Source organism: Struthio camelus, chromosome 3 (assembly GCF_040807025.1).
Source record: "Struthio camelus isolate bStrCam1 chromosome 3, bStrCam1.hap1, whole genome shotgun sequence".
In the NCBI taxonomy this organism is placed as follows: Eukaryota; Metazoa; Chordata; class Aves; order Struthioniformes; family Struthionidae; genus Struthio; species Struthio camelus.
The window spans coordinates 113,844,880-113,865,984 of record NC_090944.1 but is presented as its reverse complement, the minus strand read 5'-3'; the positions used below and the strand labels follow the sequence as shown (position 1 = coordinate 113,865,984).

The following is a 21,105-nucleotide window of genomic DNA, read 5'->3' as shown; positions in this document are numbered from 1 at the left end:
CAAAAATTAAAATATTTATAAGAAATAGTGCATTGATCTTACTATTTATCTTCAGCATTTAATATTTTATCAAATAACTATGACCTGGAATAAGAGAAAAGGAACCTTATGGCACAAAAACTGACAAACTTTGGCAGAAAGTAACAGAAGAATCTTAGGTTTTTGTTAAGTTTTGGAAAATGATTAATGAAATTTGATGAGAAAAAGCAGAATCAAACATTAGAAACAACACTAAAAATGGATTATTGAGAACTATTTGGCAGCTTTCAAAGACCTGAAGTCAGCACGTGCACTTTCAAGACTAGAAACTTGAGTTGCTTCTAGACTAGACATCAGAGATTAAAAATACAGCATGTGACAAGAGAGGCCTCCATTTAAACTTCAAATATATACTTGGAAACATTGGACTCTTTGGGTTCTCTCATATGACCAGGGTGGAAATCAGACAGAAGGAAAGAAAACAGGGTACCTCCTGAAATTTTTATTGATTGCTTTTAGAAAAAGAATTTTTCTCAAATTACCCAACTCTTAAAATAAAACAAGTGTAATCAGAACTAAAATTACTATGCTGCTGGTCTTTGGAGCATGACATTTTGACATTTCTCTGATTCAAACTTACATTCCTAAAGAAAACTTCAAGATAGCCCCTAGAGCAAACACAGTATTCAAAACCTACTCTATTTCTTTTGAAATACAAATAGAAAGACTCCCTTTCATAACAGTGGGAACGTGTCATGACCTTTTGCTTGAAAGTACAGAAGTTTGAAACTGAGACATATCTGAAATCAGAAATGAAGCTTACAGCCTGCCTAATAATACAGTATTTTTTGTTATTCTTATTGCATAATGTCATATTTTATTTATGATGCTAATGATGAGGATCTTCTTCTTAAGGTAATTAAAATCAGACTTAAAATGAGTCATTCAGAGCACCCTGTTACTCATTAACAAAGTTAAAATGTTTTTACACTGTATAATTCATTTGCTCATTTTTTCTGTAATGAACAAACATTATCTGTGAATAGAAAGCTATAGGATCTTTATAATGGATAACAGGAGCTTTTGTGCCTCTTGCTGGTGAAAGTAATGGCTTAGATTTTTCTGAAGGCTAATAATATAAGAATATTTTATAAATATTCAGTAACACCATGACCCCCTAAGCCCCTCAAACCCTTTTGAAACAAAATGGGGAAATGATTAATGGGACCATGTGTAGATGCGATATGAGATATTACTCTGTCCTCCGGCCATGTTCTGAAAATCTCTCACGTTGCTGAAAGCTTGAGAACAACTCCCTTTTGTGCCTGATCCAGAAATTATACTGGTGAGTTATAATACTCTGCTGAAGAACTAGGAGTCGCTGCCTCAAGCACAGGCACGTCCACAAGGAGAGGGATTAAGCAGAACTGAAACCAGAACTCCGCTCCAGTATCACTCCAAAATTACCCTAAATAATGCTAGAAAATACATTACATACCTTTAAAAATATCCCCATAATGTTATCTAATATATTAAAACTACTGACTCATCTTTTGGAATCGGAGGCCTATATTCCCGTTTTAAAAGGATTACATTGTAAGTTATTGATTTATTAGGCTTCTTTTCTAAAGCTATCTGTATACAGTATAATAGTAAAGCTGGTATGACTTTTGAAAATAATTTTATTGAAGAATTTCTTGAAGAATCATGAAGAATTTTCCTCATTGGTTTAAAGGAATGTTTCAGAAACAAATTTTTATTATTTTAAGCACTTTCAGTTTGCTAATGCTTGTTAATATTAAGAAAACCCTCCATTAAGCTCTTCCAATTTTCTGACCAGCATCTGCTCAACAGCTACATTTATTTTAGAAAAGGGGAGAACAGTAATTTATTGTTTTTCCTGGAAGACTGTCTCTTTTCCTGGCTCGCTACGAATATCTTTGTTGTTGTTGTTGTTGTTTTAACCGCTACACCCGTTATGTTTATGGCTTATCCGAGCGCCCCACGCGTTGATCGCTTCCTGTTCCAGCAGCCCCCTGTGCCGGCACTGGGGGGCGAGAGGAAGGCCAGGCGCCGTCCCCATCCAGCCGGGGGGGGGGGGGGGGCGCTGGGCCTTCGCCGGAGAGGCTCGCCAGCGCTTACCACCCATTTGAGCCGAAGGGTTTGCCCAGCGGCAGCGGCCGGGATTGCTTCCGTCGGACTACCTCCGCGAGAGGAAGTTACCGAGCGAGGGGGAGCTCCGGCGGCCGCCGCGTCCCTCAGCGGGCCTGACGGGAAGCGCGGATACCCGCGGCGCGCCTCGCTCTCCGAAGCCTACCGGGAGAGGGCCCTCCCGTCCCCCCGGCCCGGCAGAGCACCGCCGCTGCCGCCCCCCGGGAGGGTGGTTGGGGGGGGGGGGGGGGGAAGGGAGAGCGGCGGGCAGGCGGCAGCTCTCGCGATGGCTCCCTGACGCCGCGGTGCGGCCGTTGTAACGGCCGTTACCTGGCGGGCGTTGTTTACGGCGGGGCAGCCAATGGGAAGGCGGGTCGCGTGGGCGGGGCTGGGAGGCCCGGCCAATGGGCGGGAGGGGCGGCGCGTTTAAACGCGGCAGGTGCCGAGGCCCGGCTCGGCTCGGCGGGGGCCGCGTCTGCGCCGTCATGCCCAGCCGCCCCGAGGACTACGAGGTGCTGCTCACCATCGGCGCCGGCTCCTACGGCAAGTGCCGCAAGGTGCGCCGCAAGGCTGACGGCAAGGTGAGGCGGGGGGGGGGGGGGCAAGGGTGAGGGGCTGTGCCGCTCCTCGCATCGCGCCTCGCCCTGGCGGGCCGGTGGTGCTGCGCATGCGCGGCCTCCCGGCGGCTCTTCGGCGTAAGCGAGCGGCTTTAACAGTCCTCCCCCTGCTCTGTTTCGTGTGTCAGTCTCTTTGAATTTCCCCCCTTCCTTCTTCCCTTCCTTCCCCCCCCCCCCAAGGTCTTAGTTTGGAAGGAGCTCGACTACGGCTCCATGACAGAGGCAGAGAAGCAGATGCTTGTTTCGGAAGTGAATTTGCTCCGTGAGCTGAAGCACCCGAACATCGTCCGCTATTACGATCGCATCATCGACCGGAGCAGCACGACCCTGTACATCGTGATGGAGTACTGTGACGGGGGTGACCTGGCCAGCCTCATCGCACGGTGCACGAAGGAAAGGTACGTGAGAGCCCGCTGTGACAGCCCTAGAGTCTCTAGCGCAAAGTATCTCGGGTGATGAAAAGAACAAGCCCGAAAGGGGGGGGTTGCATCCCTTAATAGCCCCCTAACATGTTCAAATCTAATCTCTTGAATGTAGCAACTTTTCTGAAATGTGAAGGGGTTGTACAAAATAGCTATGCTGGTGGGAACTGTGCTGGAGGATGCCACTAGTGATAGGATTGCTCTTTCTCTGTATCCAAAGAGTAAAGAACATTGACCCTTTCTGAGGCAGAAGGTGGTGAAGGGATTTGGGGTACTGTGCTGTGCATGACTGGGAGAACTTTAAACAGTGAGTCACACCTTATTGATCAGGAGCTTAGTCTGAGTTCTTTTAGTTTGCCAGTGAAAAATGCTTATACACTTTTCTAGACTGACATCACTAAAAGTTCCTGTAAGGAAAAAGCAATTTTGAACATGCTGTTAGAAACTCCCATGCCTGCGTGTAGACCCTTTACACCAAGGTGAAACTGTAAACTCTGGATGTCTGTAATCTTAAACCTACAAGTATAATTATTAATATGATATCTGTCTCACATTCTTAGATTAAACAAGTAAACAGCATGATGTGTTGCTATGTGAGGATGTTTCAAAACTGTGTTGAAACTGCCCCAAACACATCAGTGTTTTGGCTTAAGGAGAGTTATGTTACAATCTGTACTGGCTTGGCTCTCTTGCTGTATGCTATTCATAACTCTTTTAGAAACAGTAGACCGTGTAATGTCCCCTTAAACAATCAATCAAGGAGGTAGAAGTAATCACAAAAGCATCAGGTTGATATTTGTGTTGTAAATGATGGCAATTGTACATAATTGATCTCTTTAGACTTTTTAGGGGGCGGAGGAGAGTGTCATGGGGACTTCGCAACAAAATTTTAGATGTGTTCCAACATATTTAGAGTTGGGCCAGCTGGTAGACCATACTGGTTGCAATTTTTCCACCTTCCTTTTCTGTTGCAGAGCATAATGAAAACCTATATGTCTATTTGAGCACTTACTGATGAAAATAAAACTTAATTTCCTCTTTGCAGCTAAAAAGAACAGACCAAGTAAATGGACTTTTATTTCCGTTTTAAAATAACCCATATAGATGCCTGTTGCTATCACCTTTTTCTTAAAGGTGTTGGGGTTGACTGTGGTGAGAAATAACAGTAGTATTGAAAATATAATAGTAAATTACAGAACTGAAAGACTGTCAGCAGCTACTTAAATCTGCTGTATATGCTATGGAGGTTATACTATTAAAGAATATGTTTACCTTTCAGACGTTACTTGGAAGAAAACTTTGTTCTCCGTGTACTGGCTCAATTGACGTTGGCCTTGAAGGAATGTCACAGACGGAGCGATGGTGCAGTCACTGTGCACCGTGACCTAAAGCCAGCAAATGTCTTTCTAGACAGCAAGCAGAATGTGAAACTCGGAGATTTTGGTCTGGCTAGAATATTGCACCATGATACCAGCTTTGCCAAAACGTTTGTTGGAACCCCGTATTATATGTCGCCAGTAAGTCCTTCCTTCTGTATCTCATCTCCCCTTTTCTTCCTCCAAGATCTGTTTTTTGTCGTGTTGGTGTCAGATTCCATGAATGTTTAGGAGGCTTTAATGAAAAGTGACTGTCTAAATATAAGTTACTTCTCCCCCTCTACCCCCCCCTCTTATGAAGAGGGTGTATTTTCTGGAGAGAAAGTTATTCAGTTCAGATGTTTCCACCTCCTTCCTTCCTCTTGCCATCACTACTTTCTAATACGGGTTGCTCCTCACTACATAAGGTTGATAGATTCTTGGAATCTTACTGCGGGTGTAAGACAGTTATGTTGCAGTATTTTGTTCCTAAAAAGCAACAGGAAGGCTAAAGCACTCTTGTTTCATAGCATTATGGTAACCAGGCTGTTAAAGTCTCTGACAGTAAGATTTTTAGTTTCCACTGCAAATGAGGAAATAGAGGTATTCCCTGATACTGTGTATTTTGTGTGGGAAGATTAATGTTGATTGGGGCATGGGTTCTAGTGCAACTCTTCAGAGTTTGTGTGGTACTGCTACATAACTGTGCTCAAAATATTGCTAGTAAGTGGCTATGGAGGTTAATTAGAATGGGATCTTAAAAGTAAACGCAGTAACTAATGGCTTAATTCTGCCTTGAACAGTAGCTGATGCTCAATAGTGCAATAAGAGCAATGTCTTAGCTAATAAACATAAACTTAAGACTACTTTTTTTCTTTAGGAACAAATGAACCGCATGTCATACAATGAAAAATCTGACATATGGTCTCTAGGTTGTCTCCTGTATGAGTTATGTGCCCTCTCGTAAGTATGCTTATGTGGTAACAAAAGTAGAAACATAATTGGTAGTGTATATGTGGTCACATCTTGTACTGGTAAGCCTTAAAGATTTCGGACGTAAGTTCTACAATTTTATTTCCACGTTGGTCTTGACACTAGGTAGGTCAAAACTAATCTTTGCTTGTAGTTTGATTTCTTAGTCTGATGCCTGCTTTGAAAAATAAGTCCTGTAAAACTAGTGAAAGACTAAAAATATTCTTCAGGCCTCCATTTAGAGCTTACAACCAAAAGGAGTTGGCAGAAAAGATAAGGGAAGGGAAGTTCAGACGAATACCATATCGCTACTCAGAGCAGCTGAATGAACTTCTCAAAGAGATGCTGAACTTAAAGGTAAGAATCAATTACTACCTTTCCACCCGTAATTTGATTAAACCTCTAATGCCATTAAACTGAAGTACTAGTTCTTAATTATGAAACAAATGTGGAATGGTGATTGCCAGTAACCTTGTCACTAGCAATATCACTTGAGGAAAAATTGTACTTTGCGAGTTCATTAAACAAAGGCAGCAGCTTAGTATTAGGCTATTTGCAGGATGCCAAAAGGCTATCTGAATACCAGCCTACATGAAACCACTGAACAGCACACTGACAGTCTTCTGCCTCCTGGGTTAAAGTGCCTTTGGAATTTGGAAGAGGTTGTTTTGCCGCCTTGGTTGCTTTGTTTTTTCATGGCTCCTCACAGCTCACCTCATGGGGTGGGATGGGAGGAGAAGAATATTGGATGGGACAACAAAGCTGTAACAAGAAACAAGTTTTAAAGATGTAGATTCTTCAGGACTCTGAAGTGACAGGTGTTGGTGTGGAGGTGTGGTGTATTGGCTGCAGAACCTACTGACAGTCTCCTTTTAGGTTTACCACCTCATTCAGGCTCTAGGGTGTGGATGTCTGGGCTGGGGAAGCCAGAGCTTGCAGCTTCCAGAACTGGAGACTGGCAACAACCTCCTCTCTCCGCTCTTGTCTCCTGGTTGAACTAGCATGGCGTAGCTTAGCTGCTGTCTTTTCCTAGCTTTGTTTTTCTCTAGCTTCTTCACTACTGTCTAGCAGCTCAGCTAGTCACAGCTTGAGGTCAATCTTGGTGGAGAATCCCTGGCTTAAAGGTCCTTGTTAACAGATGGAACCTGTTGCTAACTTCTCTCCTCTAGGATTATTGCCGACCCTCTGTTGAAAACATTCTACAGCACCCCTTAATAGCGGACTTGGTGGCAGAAGAACAAAAAAAGAATTCTGATAAGAGAGGTCAGCGATCAGTGGAGCCAGAGAGGCTGCAGCATTCAGGAGCTGCTGTGAATGAGCTGAAACTGAAGGAACAACACTTACAGGAGAGAGAACAAGCCATTAAAGAGAGAGAGCAACGTTTGGAGCGTATGATATTTTCCTTTGGGGAAGGGATGGCAATGGGATTCTAATTCAAAAGAGCAAGTGCGGAGGAAGGGAGGGTGGGATGCCTTTCAAAGCCTTCATCTTAACTTACTAGCATATCACAGCCCTGTAGTCATGACCAGCGTTCTGCCTTTGAGCAACATCAAGCACTCTAGTTTGTCTTATCTACTCTATTTTATTCTTGTTTGTAATTACCGAGATGGACTTGGTAGTTCAGTTCAGAAATAGAAACCTGATGTGGCTTGATTACTCAATGTGGACAATACTTACAAAAGCATACAGAAAACAGGCTCTGACTGTATTACCCTGCACTGTGAAATACAGATTGCCTTTCACCTACTCTGGCTATATAAATTAATCTTAAGGCTGCACGTTTATGTAACCAACAAGAAGGTAATATTGGAGCAAGAATATAGTTCAAAGTGAACTGTTACCTGCTGTAATGGAAGTAGCATCCTATAGGTAGCTTATCTGTAAAACGGTATAGATAGCTGGTTCTCAGGCATTGGGATCTTTTGCCTAGATAAAATACCTCTCTACATATATACTAGACTTTAAGGTGGATTTTAACCATCGTATAGGGTTTTGTGAGCCTGAATAACAGCTGTCCCTGTAAAGAGGGTATTTGGGGTCATATTTGTCTTCTAATATCTGGCATTTAAATATTTTTATCCAGACATGTCATGCATGCCAGTGGGCTAACGTGCAGAATGGAAAGCTGCTGTAGCTTCATTTTTGTGTATATGGCAGAAATGAACAAAATGACTGGCACTTCAGAGTACTGATCCAGTGCTTTCAGTGCATTGATTAAGCTTGTATCTGCACAGCAGTTATCTTGCTTTTAGAGCTACAGAAGTAGAAATATGGATGCATCAGGCAGGTTACTGCTAGCCTTCTCTGCAGGAAAATCCACCATGGGCAGTCCCTCTAACTTTAACTTTTACATCTTAACATTGCATGCTACTGTATTTTCTGCCTCCAGAGAGAGAACGGGAGCTTTGTGTTCGAGAGAGACTGGCAGAGGACAAACTTGCTAGGTATCTTACTAACTTATCTATAACTACCCAGATTAAGCTTTTTATTGTAAGATTGAAGATTTCTATGAACTTCTCTTTTCAAAACAGAGCTGAAAACCTGATGAAGAACTACAACTTCTGCAAAGAGCAGAGGACTTTAGCGTGTGCAGATGGTACAGGTATGAAAGCATACAAGAAGCCACATGCACTGATAGATGTAGACTGGTATGACCAGAAGAATGCCCCTGATACTCTGTATGCTGTACCAAGTCCTATCTTAAAGAAACAAGCACCAATTATCTCTGCATGGTTTGGAATAGACTCCTGATTTCCCTGCTTTGCAGAAAGACTTAATGATGCTCAGCCATGAGAACAATTTACTTCCAGCACTCCAGTCTCTTTCTATTTTGAAAACTGGGCTCTTGTAGTGAGGTGGTTTTGAAGTACTGATTTACAAACCAAACTTTCTTAAAGCTGTACTTTTTTAAATTAGAGATCTATCCTCTTTATAGAGCATTGATTAAATTTTAATAAAAGTGTGCATGTCTAATCACTTAGCTTTAGTTCATGAGCTTCTAAACACCTCAAGGTGGAAACTGATACTTGAAGCCAGTGATCAAGATTGGACCTCTGCATCATCTAAGTGCTGAAGAATACAAACTGCTATTCATTTTGTTCTAATGACTAAAACTAGATCAACAGCATTGAAAGGGTGCTGTAACAGTTGAGTCCCCACAGCCCAATTTGTTTTACAATAGTCATGAGTTCAGAAATATTTGATGTTCACTTTGGCTTTACTATAGTTCTGTCCTTATCATAAGAAGTAGTGCCATCTGTGCATTGCACCTATTGCTAATAGTAAAGCAATGCAAGTATCTATATGCTAACCATTTTAGGTAAAATTCTTAAAGCTTTGCCTGCCCCCCTCCTCCCCCCAGGGAGAGCGGGCATGAAGTGTTGGTAGAATACTGAATGGCTGGGTCCTAAACAGTGCTTCTAGAAGAAGTTGCAAATGCTCTTTGACATGCAGCAAAAATGTCTTGCTTTATCTCTAACCAAAACTATATGAAGAGGAGCATGCTACTCCCTCTGATGCAGATAAAACAAAGATTGCATCTCTTTCAGAGTTGCCTATCATAGCAGGAAAGAACATAAGTAAAATGCCACTGGAAGTTAGTGGTACTTGAGCTCCTTCCAACATTCTTTTTTGAGAACTCCACTTATCTCCGTCTTGTGCTTCTTTAATATATTAAATAATACAAAATTAAAAATAAACTTGCTTTGGGTTTTCTCATTTTTTGTCTCAGTGCTGGATGATTGAGGGTGAGCATGCTTCAACACTTGCTTCTGTTCTTCCCATCCCTATATACTATATTTTAGTCTTAAAAAGGCTGTTTGCTAGTAGCTCTAGACAATGCAATGAAATGAACATAGTTATTACCAGAGTGACTAGATCTTGGTGGTTATTTACCTGCAGGTCATCTGATTAAGCATACTTCTGTAACAGTGCTGTTTGCTACTATTCTGATTCATTCTGCACTACTCTATACTTCATAAAATTCTCCCTGTCCTGGCATGAATGGTCTTAGTGTTCTTCCAAACATCTCTTACCAAGATCACTTGCTTCTGTTACCTGCAGCTGCTCTAACGTTAGTATTTTTGTCTTCATGTTATATAGGTGTTGGATCCATAATTCCTTCTCAGTCACTTACACACTTCACTTAACAATAAAATAGAATATCAAAAACCTTAGCTTCTAGGGCAGCTCTAGACACAGTAGCCTATTCTTTTTGTATAGATTCACTAATTCTTAAGTAAGCATTTAATATGTTAATACACATATAGGTTGCTAATATGAAACTCCTGAAGATGCTGAAGCATTCACTAACCTACTAATTTTTGGTCTTTCCGCTTCTCTGCTTACTGCATCCTTGTCCAATTAAGGCTTCAGCAGAGGTATGAGTAGGATGGTTGGGGCTTCCAGCAAGGTGGCTGCCTTCCTTCTGCAGGAGGAGCCTTATAAAGTCAGCCTTTAAGAGACAGCTCAGCTGTTCTAATACCTCTTGATGGTAGTTTTCTTCCATAATTCATTTTGAAGAAACAGCCCAAAGCTGTCTCTTGATTCTGCTGGCTCTGGATGCCTGAAGTAACTGCATTGGGAAAATTCCTGTTCCAGGAGGCTGCTGTGAAAATAACTTAATGCATCTAAACTCCTTCATCCAGTCAGAGCTTAGTTATACCCAATTGCCTTAATATGGGGCTAGAGTTGGCCTGCCCCTGCTAGAAAGGGGCAGTACAATTTTTTTCAGTAGCTGGAAGCTTAATTCTTTACTTCCTTTTGTAGTATGTTGTTATTTCACATGGCATTTCTTCCAAAGAATAAAATTAGTGGCTTGTCTCCTTGTTTTTACTACTCTTTCCTTAAAATTCAACTAAAGCTTTTCTGAAAGCCTTTTAGAAGATGGGGGATGCTCTAGAAACTAGTGGCAATGTGTCTGTTTAGCACGATCGTTTTAAAACCTTCTTTTCATTTTTTCCTCCACACAATTGGAAAAGAAAACCTGCTATGAACTGAAATACATTAATTATATTAAATCCATGTGTAGTTAACAAAATGGGTGACAAGGTTAAAGAACATAACTAAAGCAATCAATGCTGAGGGATACGCTAATTTAGCACTTTTTTATTGTTCTTTCTTAAGATGATGTGGTCCTGCTCCCCTTTTCTGCAAACAAGAAAAAAGTCCACTTTGGAAGTGAAGAGAATGCTGTGTGTCCTGTTAATCTGGAAAACTATCCTCTTTCAAAAGGGAAAGGCCGTGATCTCAAAAAACGTCTATATGCTGCAAATCTACGTGCTCAAGCACTGTGTGAACTGGAAAAAAACTATCAGCTGAAGAGCAGACAAATCTTGGGCATGCGCTGACGCTGTAACATAGATGTACAGTATTTAACTTTATTAGAGTTGATTAGATGAATGGGGATTCATTTGTGCCTCCCTCTTGTAATCTGGAACCTACTGAAAGTATATTTTAACAGTCCTTATGCAAACTCTTAGTCTATGATGGATAGTTCATAAGATTATATAAAAGGTTATATTATGAAAATAATTTTGATACTAAATCAAACAAGCTGAATTGTATTATTAAAGAAAAAATATTTTGGTCCTCTTTCTGTTCACTGTGTGTTACTTTTCTGAAAAGGTATATACCATACATGGTAAAAGTGATTTTTCTGTATCTGGTGAGGAAAGCTTTCTGGTGAAAAACGTAAGAGACTCATGATCTGTTGGATAAATTGTTGCTAATAATAATTTACAGTTCTTGATACAAGAAGTGATGATACTTTGTGCATTTGGTGTTGGAAAAGCGGTAGGTTTCTGTCTGCATTTTCTTGTAACTACTTTTTAACTGTCAAAAGAGTAAAAAGATTTTATGTTATCTCTTTCTACTAGCTAGGTGATCTGTCAAAGCAGGCCCCTTTCTGGTTTAAAGGCTTCAACTAGTGAGTGTGATGGGTCAGCTTAGCATAATTGATGAGCTCATTGCTCTTGCTGCCTGGCTCATCCATCAGCTCCTGAAAGGCCTGGTTCAGGGCACAGCATTTGAGATAAACCGCCACCTTCAGTTTATCTTGCAACTGTGCTGTAAAACTGATCCCTGGCACTGCTGTCTTGGATGGGACACCAGCCTGGGTATTAGCACCTGGGGTTTGGGGAGGAGCGAATCCTTTTATTGATGCTTATGATATGTCTCTATTTTTCCCTTCACAGTTCCCCACCAGGTAAGATTAGCTTACAGTGGTGTCAGCTTCATAAACTGAATCAGACTAATGAATTAGCTTTTGGTAGTGGGATTTCTGGCATGTATTATCTATGATGATTTCTTAGCTATGGGCTGAAAAGCCATGAAACGTGCATTCATAGAAAACGGCTAGTTTTCGAAACATTTGTTCCCTTGTTGGGAACGTTCTAGATGTTTTCTCTCTGGAAAAGAGAATCTCACTTGAAATATAAATTTGATGCTGATAGATGAGTACCTGTATCACTAAATACTATAGTTCTACTATAGCAGAGTCTTATATGAGCACCCAGCAAAGCTATCATATTTGCTTGAATAGTGGTTACTGCTCTCACTACAGCCTCAGCTTAAAAGCATTAGAGCGTGCCCATTTTGTTTGCTAGTCCGCTGCTACTCTAGTGGTCTTTACCCAGCAGTGAATGAGGTGGGAAGTGCCTGTTAGCTGTACATAGCCAAAGTAGCCGTGCCAGATGGATTGCTGCAGCTTTCTCACTGCCTGGCTTTCTCACCGTGTTTATACATTCAGATTTTGCCATTCTGTGCCTCAACCCCTTTGTAGAGGGAAAATGTTCTTGGGATCTGCAATGCAGCTTTCAGGTAGATCTTTGCTGTATAGTCCATAAAACAGCAAAGGGTAGAATATAGAGTTGTATTCTATCCTGAAAACATATGTAGAATGCAAGTATTTTATTGTATTCCTCGTTACCCCCCAAAATGCAGGTACCAATTAGCGAAAGGAGGATATGAAGCAACCAAGAAAATACATTAGCAGGTAATACTTCAGGAAAGACAATATTTTAAAATGGTAGCTGTTTCTAAATGTTTTGCTTTTGACAAGACCAAGGGACGAAAATGGCTTGCTTTCCCCCACCCCCCGCCCCGAACATGCAGATGCCAAAAATTTCTGCAGTTAAAAGTAGCATACCTTCAGATAAATACTTGCAGTTTTCCCCTTCCTTTAATTCTCTGGTGACCTCAAGATGGCACTGTTGCTCTGTAATTGTTACGAATCTCCAGCAGTTTATTGATACACTGATGAATACAAAATTTAAGATCTGATTGAAATGTACTTCTACCTGTTTTGCTCCGGAAAAGCCTAAGTGTATTGCTGCAAGATTTGCTTCTTCTCTTATGTTACCAGTGTTTTTTACTGACCTGTGCAATTACTTGTAAGTGTCTCTGATCTGCTATTTTGCATCTTCAGTTTGTTTTAAAAAAACAGTTTAATCAAAATTTTAGTTAACAATTACATTATTCTTAATAAGATTGCTAGGGAGAGGACAAACTGTATCAGTCGTAATGATGATAATAAATGAGAACAGCTTAAGATACAGCTGTAGCATTCAACTATTTGAGCTGGATTATCCATGATGTCCTCTTGAAGTATTACTACTCTAATATAGTAAATGCAATGTTTCTGGAGGTTTTTTCCTGGAATAAGAATTTCTTACCAGTATATGTCAAATGCAGGGGAAAGCATCCTGGAGATGGCCTTCGTTATGTCTCAGGATTTTGATTCTGAAATCCTGAAATTCACGTTTTCCTACAGATACATAAATTGATTTTCTTAAAGCTTGTGTGTAGCATTGGAATCACATTCAGGATGTAGTTTTCAAACATCTTCAGGAAAGCAAAACATTTTATTTATGGACGCTTATAGAGTGCTTGTGAGACATGGCCACCATGTTGATGGGTATAGTTGTCTCTTAAAAGCAAGGGTAAATTTCTGTGCATGTATTATGGTACAGCCAAGTCTTTCTCTCACATAGTATACAGAACGACAAGAATGGTTTACACTAATGGATGTTGTGCAGGTAAATTCATTAACATTTAGTATTGATATTAGATACTTTAACAATGTGTATAGCTGTAGGTGCGCAACTGGCATACTGAAGTCACCTCTGAAAGTACACAAGTTGTAAGTGCTTGGAACATAGTTTATCTGAAGGACAGATCGGGGGGAACCTGCATCATCTTTGAAAAATGTGGAGGGGATCTCTGATCTTTAGTCGCCTTGCGTGATGGTGGTCCAGACCTTGTGCTGTGCCTCAGATTCCTGTCTGTAGCGAGCTAGTCCTAGGGAGGTGCTCAGAGGATCCTGTCCAGGTCACCTGCGCTTCAGGCAGATTTTTGGTGGCAGTGGTGGGGATGCACCCTGCTCCTTATCCTTGGGTCCCCACTTCCCCTCATGCATGTGCAGTGCATGAACTGAACTGGGCAAAAATAACCTATATGCATAAAACTTCAGCCACCAACTTTAGACAGCTGCGCATGTACTAGGGAATGTAATTTAAAGTAATTTACTCAATGATTAGTCTGCTCAACTGTCTCCTCTGCAACCATGTTGACCAGGCCATTCCAGGTGACCACAGTGTTTAAATGGTGTGAAGGTGTTGGCGGGCTGGGCAGATCGAATGTTTAAAGGAAATCAGGCTTAAATATAGAGGACCGTTGATCTTCCTTCTAAAGTTAAATATCAATAGGTCATTTAATCTGTACTATATCACCGAACAGGTGGAGAGAGAAATCCCTCTGGGGCACCTATTTATAAAATACTTCACCATAGGGAAATTCACATTTTTGCTTTAGCTCTTGGTGAGTAGCCCAGGAGGAGATGATTTTTCAAAGAGATGGTCCTAATAATGGCACAAGCTGGTTCACAGGCACTCACAGCAAGAATCAATCTCCTGCAGTTTCCCACAGGTACAAGAAGCAGTGCAGAAGCTCTCTGCTATTATCCTTGTTGTCTTCATCTGCCAAAAGAGATTGCCCCTTACTTACACTGCTTGTTGCGCTAGTGCTGTGGGTCCTTCTTGCTGCGCTGATAGAAGTGCAGCCTATTCCTCAGCAGGAAATGCCTCTAGCATTCACAGTCCAAAATACGGTCGGGTGTAGTAATGGTACAGTGACAGCTTTTGGGCCGTGGCCTTGTCCCGGTTCTTCCCTTGCGTAACTTGCGTGAAGCCAGAGCAATCCTAGCAGCTATAAATCTGGTGTATCAGGCACAGAAGCCAAAGCCTGCCCTGGGAGCCTGCTTAATAGGCATTTCTGCACCACGGAAGACTTTGGCCTAATTAAGGCTGCGTACAGTATAATCCTCACTGGGTATTAGAAGTGAGTTTTATTTATATATTTACTTTAAAAGCTAGCTAAAAGTTAAATATTAATCTTTACAACATTACAAAGCCCCACAGACTGATAGCGTAACACCACATATTATTATACTGCTTTTCCATTTAATCTTGTTTTTAGCCAGATCAGCAGTGCTAAGAAGTTACTACACTAGCGGCAACGCTGTCTTTCTCTGACGCACACTCCTGAAGGCCAAGTGTGCTGCTGAGGCTCAGCTGCCACAAAAGGATAAAGTTTCATTGGGAAAAATCCTCTGTATTCTGCAAAATGGACGCACGCCTTTTGGATCTGAGCTTTCAGACTCCACCCACACTGGGTTATTAGGTCTGAGATTTGGGGTTGTCGCGTTCAGCGAGCAGTGGATGTTTAATGGCTTACCCAATATGCTTTTTTGCACTGTCAAAATGGAAGGGCGTAAGTCAAACTGCTGTCGGTGACGTGAGTCAGAGAGTTTTATGATATAAGCAGAAAAGAAAGGCCACAGAGATACCTAGAATTAGCTAGCTACAAATAGTCTTATTTTTTAATGTAGATTCTTTCTGGCCAAGAAAACATACCTGAAGGTATTTATGAAAACTTCTGGCTAATTAATTTTCATTTTTCACTGGTTGTCAAAACGCAGCTTTGGGACACCAGTGAGAATTGAGTGCAAACACTGATGGAAGATGCTTGCTGCCAGGTTACCTGGTTTGAGCAGAGGGGATCTATGGGTGCAGTTATTACTGCGTTCTTCTTCACTGTAAATTAAAAAGGTCTCAATTATTGGTCTCAATGCAGTATGTCTACTTCACTGGGCAAATGAAACTCTGACTAGGACATGACATGCAGTGAATAATAAATAACAAATAATGCTGTTTCCACTATCAACTTTAATATGTAGTTTTTTGTGGTAAAATTGATACAACATACAGATTTAAGAAAAATGTGATGGCATTTCATAGGTACTTGATTTTATTTCCATTATTTATAATAGTCTGAAAAACATTTTTATTTGCAGAGATAGTTACTAAATACTTTTTAACTTTTTCAACAGCTCTTTTAGCAGGTCCTGCTCTTGTGAAGTCAGTAGAAACAAGCTTAATGTAACACTGATTTCTGCATATTTTTGTATGACAGTCCAGCTCCCAAGGACACAAGAGAAGTCCAGTGAAGACAATGACAAGCTTTCCTTCAAACACTTGGCTAGACTTCAACTCAATTAGCTTTAGATGTCTGTAAATACTTACACTTGTTAGCTATTTGGGGACTAAGAGCATTGCCAAAGGGAAAGCAGGAACAAAGCATCCTTCTTCCTCACCAGAAGTGAAGACAAGCCATTTTAGGTAGAGCTCTCAATCTTAGCTCCTACCAAATCAGACTTGCCTTGACAAGAAGTCCCATCAATAGCCCGCTGGCAAGCATGGACATCACAGACCTCTCTGGAGCTATTCGTAGTAGCATTATGGAACAGTGAATGCATTTTTTCTGCCTGTAATGTGTTTTATTATCCAATTGCAAAGAGAAGCAATATTATCTGACCTCTCAGCTCTTCATGGACCATCAGGATGCACTCCAGTGTCCCCAGAGCTAGAGGACTATTTAGGTCATCCAAGAAGTTTAGAAAATCCTGCCCGGCAAATAAAAGTGTTAAAGTTAGTGACCAACTTGAGTGCTAATTGCCATTTAAAGTCCTTTCTGACTACTGCTAATCAATCTTTAGATGCCACTAGGGAAAAATAATATGGACTTTCTGGGGCTTGGACCATAACATAAACAAAGCCATCAGGGCAAATGGCAGATCATGACAGATAATGACTTCCTGGGAGGTGAAGATAATACCTCATACGGCAGTAATCCAGGTAATTAGCTTGCACTGGATTGTAAGTACTTTGTGGTTGCAACTAAAAGCAGGAGGAAGCATTAGCGTTCAAGAAAATGATAGCATCAAGGAAGTATTCAGCTGATTGGAAAAATAACATATTTTAGGAGAATTATGACAGGCTTACCCTTAGGGTAGATGCACACATTTTCTCCCCAGACGAACTGAAAACTAGGAGTACCTTGTCACCCTTGTGCCAATTTCTAGAGGGACAAGTGCGGTCAGAGAACTGCTGCTGGATGATGTGCTGAAAGGAATCTGCCTGCCTGCAAGGCAGGCACCAGGAGCCTGCTTTCAGCATGCTTAAGGTCATTTTTCGCCAACTGTGATTCAGCCAGCTTCAGCAATGTGATCGACGCAGAGCAGCAGTGTGACAAGTCCAGGTGAGCAACCAAGAATGTGTCACTAAAAGCCTATGAGAGATGCAGTGAGTGAAGTTCCCCGCTCTAATTTTGCCACTCTTCAAAGCCAAATTCCTGTCTTAGTGCCTGAGGTCTCTGGATGAAAGTGGAAGCTGCAGGGGAACATCACCTCCATGCAAAGCCATAGTCAGTGGAGCTCCATTGGTTATCAAAAGGGGAAAGGGCATGAAATTATATTTTCTAGTTACTGATCTTAAGTAAGGGACTGAAAACTGGACCCTGCATTGCCTAAGTGCAGGGAGTTTCCCTGAGCAGAGCCCTGGAAACCTTGTTTTAGAGGCCTGGATTGGAGTTTGTGTATGTACAGCCAGAGCCTTCATTTGCATGTGGTTTTAATTGCTTTCCATGTTCGTTCTGCATTCTCACTTTCTGGCTAAGAGACTCCAAGGCAGAGTAGTCTTGTAACACTGCTGCTAATTTGCACTTGCTGCTGGCAAGGCTGTGGGGGCAAACAGTTAGGACAGTTAGGTGTTGGCAAGAAGCAGTGAGTTAATCACGGCCTTGGAGGCCCGGTCCTCTGCGTTTGCTTGTGCTCCGGGGGATGAGCTGAACAGCATGGCAAAGCCTGGCCTGGGAACTCAGCCTCGGGTTTGTGCCAGGCAGTAATCGTCAGTCTTGTTTTCAGATCTGGTCCTGCAGTAACTTCTTTTGTACAATCCTAGAGCCTGGCTCAAATTGACAAGATATTCTAAAGGTCACTTCCTTTTTTTATCCTCGTGAATTTTTAGAGGTTAGATCTCAGTTCTGAAGGCTACTTTCTGGAAGTGAAATAGCGCTTCCTACGAGGGCATTTCCAAGCTTGATGTTATTGCAGTGATTTGCAGTGGTTGCAAGTGGCCTACCATATTTGCGTTGCCTCTGTCACTTGCAAAACTCCCTGTCAGAAATGGGAGCCGTCTCTAAAGACCTGCTCCAGGCCATACTGGCTTGAGGTTCTGCCTCTGCACCCCTTACCAAGCTATTTCTCCACAGCTTTGGCCTGCGCAAACAATCAGCTCTCTTGAAAAATTTTCACCCTTTTAAAGTGGGATTGAAGAAATCTATATACCAGGGTGAAATCGTTTGAAATCTGTCAAGAAAAAAGCTATGTAGATGCTGAATGCTGCTATTTAACTATTCGTAGCTTTGGAGTTAATGATGGACATATCGTAAAGGATATACTATATATAATCAAATTGTCGTTGGTACAGGGTTGGGGAAAAATAATATGTGTTTTGCATGGATTTATTATTGCTGTTATTATCATGTGAACATGTATTACCATAGAAGCTATGAGCTTCAGTCCAGAACCAGCATCCCACAGTACCAAGCTGCGTACAAATTTTTTTAGCAATCACATAGTGAAGTCACCCATTGTTCCCCTACAGAAAACCAGAAGCATCAGCAGGAAGAGCACTGCATAAAATCAGATCTTTGCAATGGTAAGGACAACAACTTTCATCATAAACAAACACAGAATTGTCTTCTACTCTTCTTTTTATTAACCAAACACAAAACAATTGGTCTCTTCCCTCGTTTATAGGCTCATTCTCCCTGGTGATTCAGCCCCGCAAGACTGGTAGCTGCTCTTTTCTTCGATGCCAGAGGAACTCCTTATTGCGCTATAAATCATTCTGCTGTGTTCAACCTCAGGAGTGCTGAGCAATGTGACAGGTATCCCGAGTCAGCGCCGTGTGTCCCTAATCATGTGCAACATGCTTCAAGACCCCGGCCACTGGTGACGTCCTTTCTTGCCCTTGAGCATGCCGTAATAAATATATGAAAAGAACACCAGTCATTTTTCAAGCTGGGAGTTATTCTAAGGAAAATCACATCTGGGGCTGGCATCACCTGGCCGGGAGGTTTCTGTTTTGTTTTAAGCGCGTAGCTAACAGAAACCAACCCATGCACAGTGCTAGCTGTGCTCCTGCTTTGCACAGCTATTGGGTCATTCATAAGTTATCAATGCAGGCCACTAGGTAAACTGGAAATCTTCTTTCTGTGGCAACATCTACCTCTCTAATTTTCTTAATTACTTTAATACCAGTCTCAGTGCAGACTGACAGCCCAGTCACCGTGCTCCCTCCCTTCACAGGAGACTAAGTTCTCCCTGAATCGGCAGGGCGAGACTGGCTCCGTATGCAGTCGGTGCTGTTTTCTCCCTGAGGTTGCTCAGATTAGCGTCACACTTGCTTATTTGTTTTAGGAAGTGCTTACTTCTGCAGAAAAGAGGAAAGATAATTTTAGGTAATTTTATATAGACAATTAAAGAGGTAGCAGATGATAATGTCTGACATCCCACAGTGACTTCGGATAGATTTAGAGTGAGGAGCTAAAACACATTAAACACCATCTCCTACAGTGTGCATGTAGGGCAACCTAGTCTCAAAACACCCGTTCTGCTTTTTAGTTTTGTCTGAGCTAGTCCTGCCTTGATGTAGGAGTCACGACGTTTTTCTAAACGACAGTAATTTACTTACAGCTACTTGGGGTTTCATTGTCACTTGCCCTGGTCAGTAGAGACATGAACCCTAATTCACCCCATTGGAAGCAAAGGATTTCCATGTAACTGCTTTTGCAAGGTGCATGGTGTAAAGGATGGTCCTCATTTAGGACCCGATCAATTCTGCCTCTATGAGTTCTGGGGAAACTTTTTTGTAAGATTGGGACAAAAACTCCACCTACTCCTCCAGCTGGCATTCTAGGGCCATCTCTTTGTGGCACATCACTTCAGGGTTTTTCTTTTGCACTGATCCTTGTTAATGTTTTATTTACCTAGCCCACTCCTGAAACATTCCCAGTGTCCGGAGCTGACTGATTGCGCTGCTCTTGCCAGAGCACACTGGTAGGCTGGGGAGAGCCAGATCGCAGGGCTAACGTACTGGGGAATGAGGTGGCTTCCCCTTTCTGAAGCCTTTCCATCACTGCTGGCTAGCTTTCAAAAAGGTATTTCCTAGTTTAGTCCGGAGTCTTTGATGTCAGAATCTCTGAGTCAGGTTTTAAGGTTGTTTCAATGCGACTAATGATGAGCCTTTGAGCAATAACTCAAGAATGTGGCCTTGAGATTATCCGTAAGTTTTGCTTCCCTCTCCCTTAAAGCATCTGTGAAGGATGGGGATTCCCAAAGAAACCTGTCCTTTTTGGCAGGATACATCCAAGTAAAAGCTATCAGCTTGTTCTAGATAAATGCTGCGCATTTTCCCCATCCCCCAGCTGACTAGTCTGCTAAGTTTCAGGCCTCGGTGACATCAGTAGGATGATAGCGTGGGTGCTCAGCAGCTCTGGGAGGCGTCTGCTGTATGTCAGACACTGATGAACTGAGAGGTTTGCAAACAAGCAAGGAAAGTCGCTGCAGTATGCAACGCTGGGGTGAGATTATAAGGCTTTGTCCTTGGATTGTAAACGCAGGAGGAATCCTGGTCCTATGGGAATCATTGACTTTAATGTGGCTTGGGTTGCATACAAAGGCCTGGCTTTCTGATTTAGGGTGTTTGTTTCCAAACCTCTTCCCCCACCATCCATTTTTTCTACTTTCCCCTGGGATGATTCAATGGAATAAGGTCACATGAGTGTAACACCCATCCAGCAAAAACACTTGAGGACAGAGTTGAAACTGAGCAAGTATTTTATTACTTCCTGAAGAAGAATGTTTTCATGAAGTAATACCCTTATGGCTAACACTAATAATATGTATCTTATTAATGAGCCATTTCAGCTAAAGAGAAACTTGTAGAAACTGCCCCCACTGCCCCAGCAAGCAAGTGAGGCTGTCAGAAGGAGCCAGGAACCTTGGATTTAGTAAAAATAACTAACTGCCTGTTATTTGCTTTTGATTCTTTTTCTTGCCATCTTTGCTTCATTTTCGCCTATCTGCTTCATCTCTTTTGTATTTTTTAGCCACACTTTTTTTTTTTTTTTCTGGAACAAATAAACCCCAGGATAGTACCCTGAGTTTGACCACTGTACTGGTTACACAACGCTCCCTCCGCCACCAGG

At 41.9% G+C, this 21,105-nt stretch overlaps 1 protein-coding gene across 3 annotated transcripts in view; it reads left to right on the top strand.

Annotated features, from left to right (window-relative positions):
- NEK2 (NIMA related kinase 2) overlaps window positions 1–11,090 on the top strand; it is a 35,377-nt gene extending 24,287 nt beyond the window's left edge. The window contains exons 1-9 of one of the 3 annotated variants that reach the window (XM_068939779.1): window positions 473–2,711; window positions 2,928–3,145; window positions 4,449–4,686; window positions 5,405–5,487; window positions 5,727–5,853; window positions 6,666–6,885; window positions 7,886–7,940; window positions 8,028–8,098; window positions 10,621–11,090. In XM_068939779.1, the coding sequence (XP_068795880.1) occupies window positions 2,535–2,711; window positions 2,928–3,145; window positions 4,449–4,686; window positions 5,405–5,487; window positions 5,727–5,853; window positions 6,666–6,885; window positions 7,886–7,940; window positions 8,028–8,098; window positions 10,621–10,844 (1,413 nt within the window). In that variant the 5' untranslated portion in view covers window positions 473–2,534 and the 3' untranslated portion in view covers window positions 10,845–11,090. Of the gene's footprint in view, window positions 1–472; window positions 2,712–2,875; window positions 3,146–4,448; window positions 4,687–5,404; window positions 5,488–5,726; window positions 5,854–6,665; window positions 6,886–7,885; window positions 7,941–8,027; window positions 8,099–10,620 lie in introns of those variants that run through there. The other 2 variants (XM_068939780.1, XM_068939781.1) reach the window with 2 other exon arrangements.
- The last annotated feature ends 10,015 nt before the right edge of the window (window positions 11,091–21,105 follow it).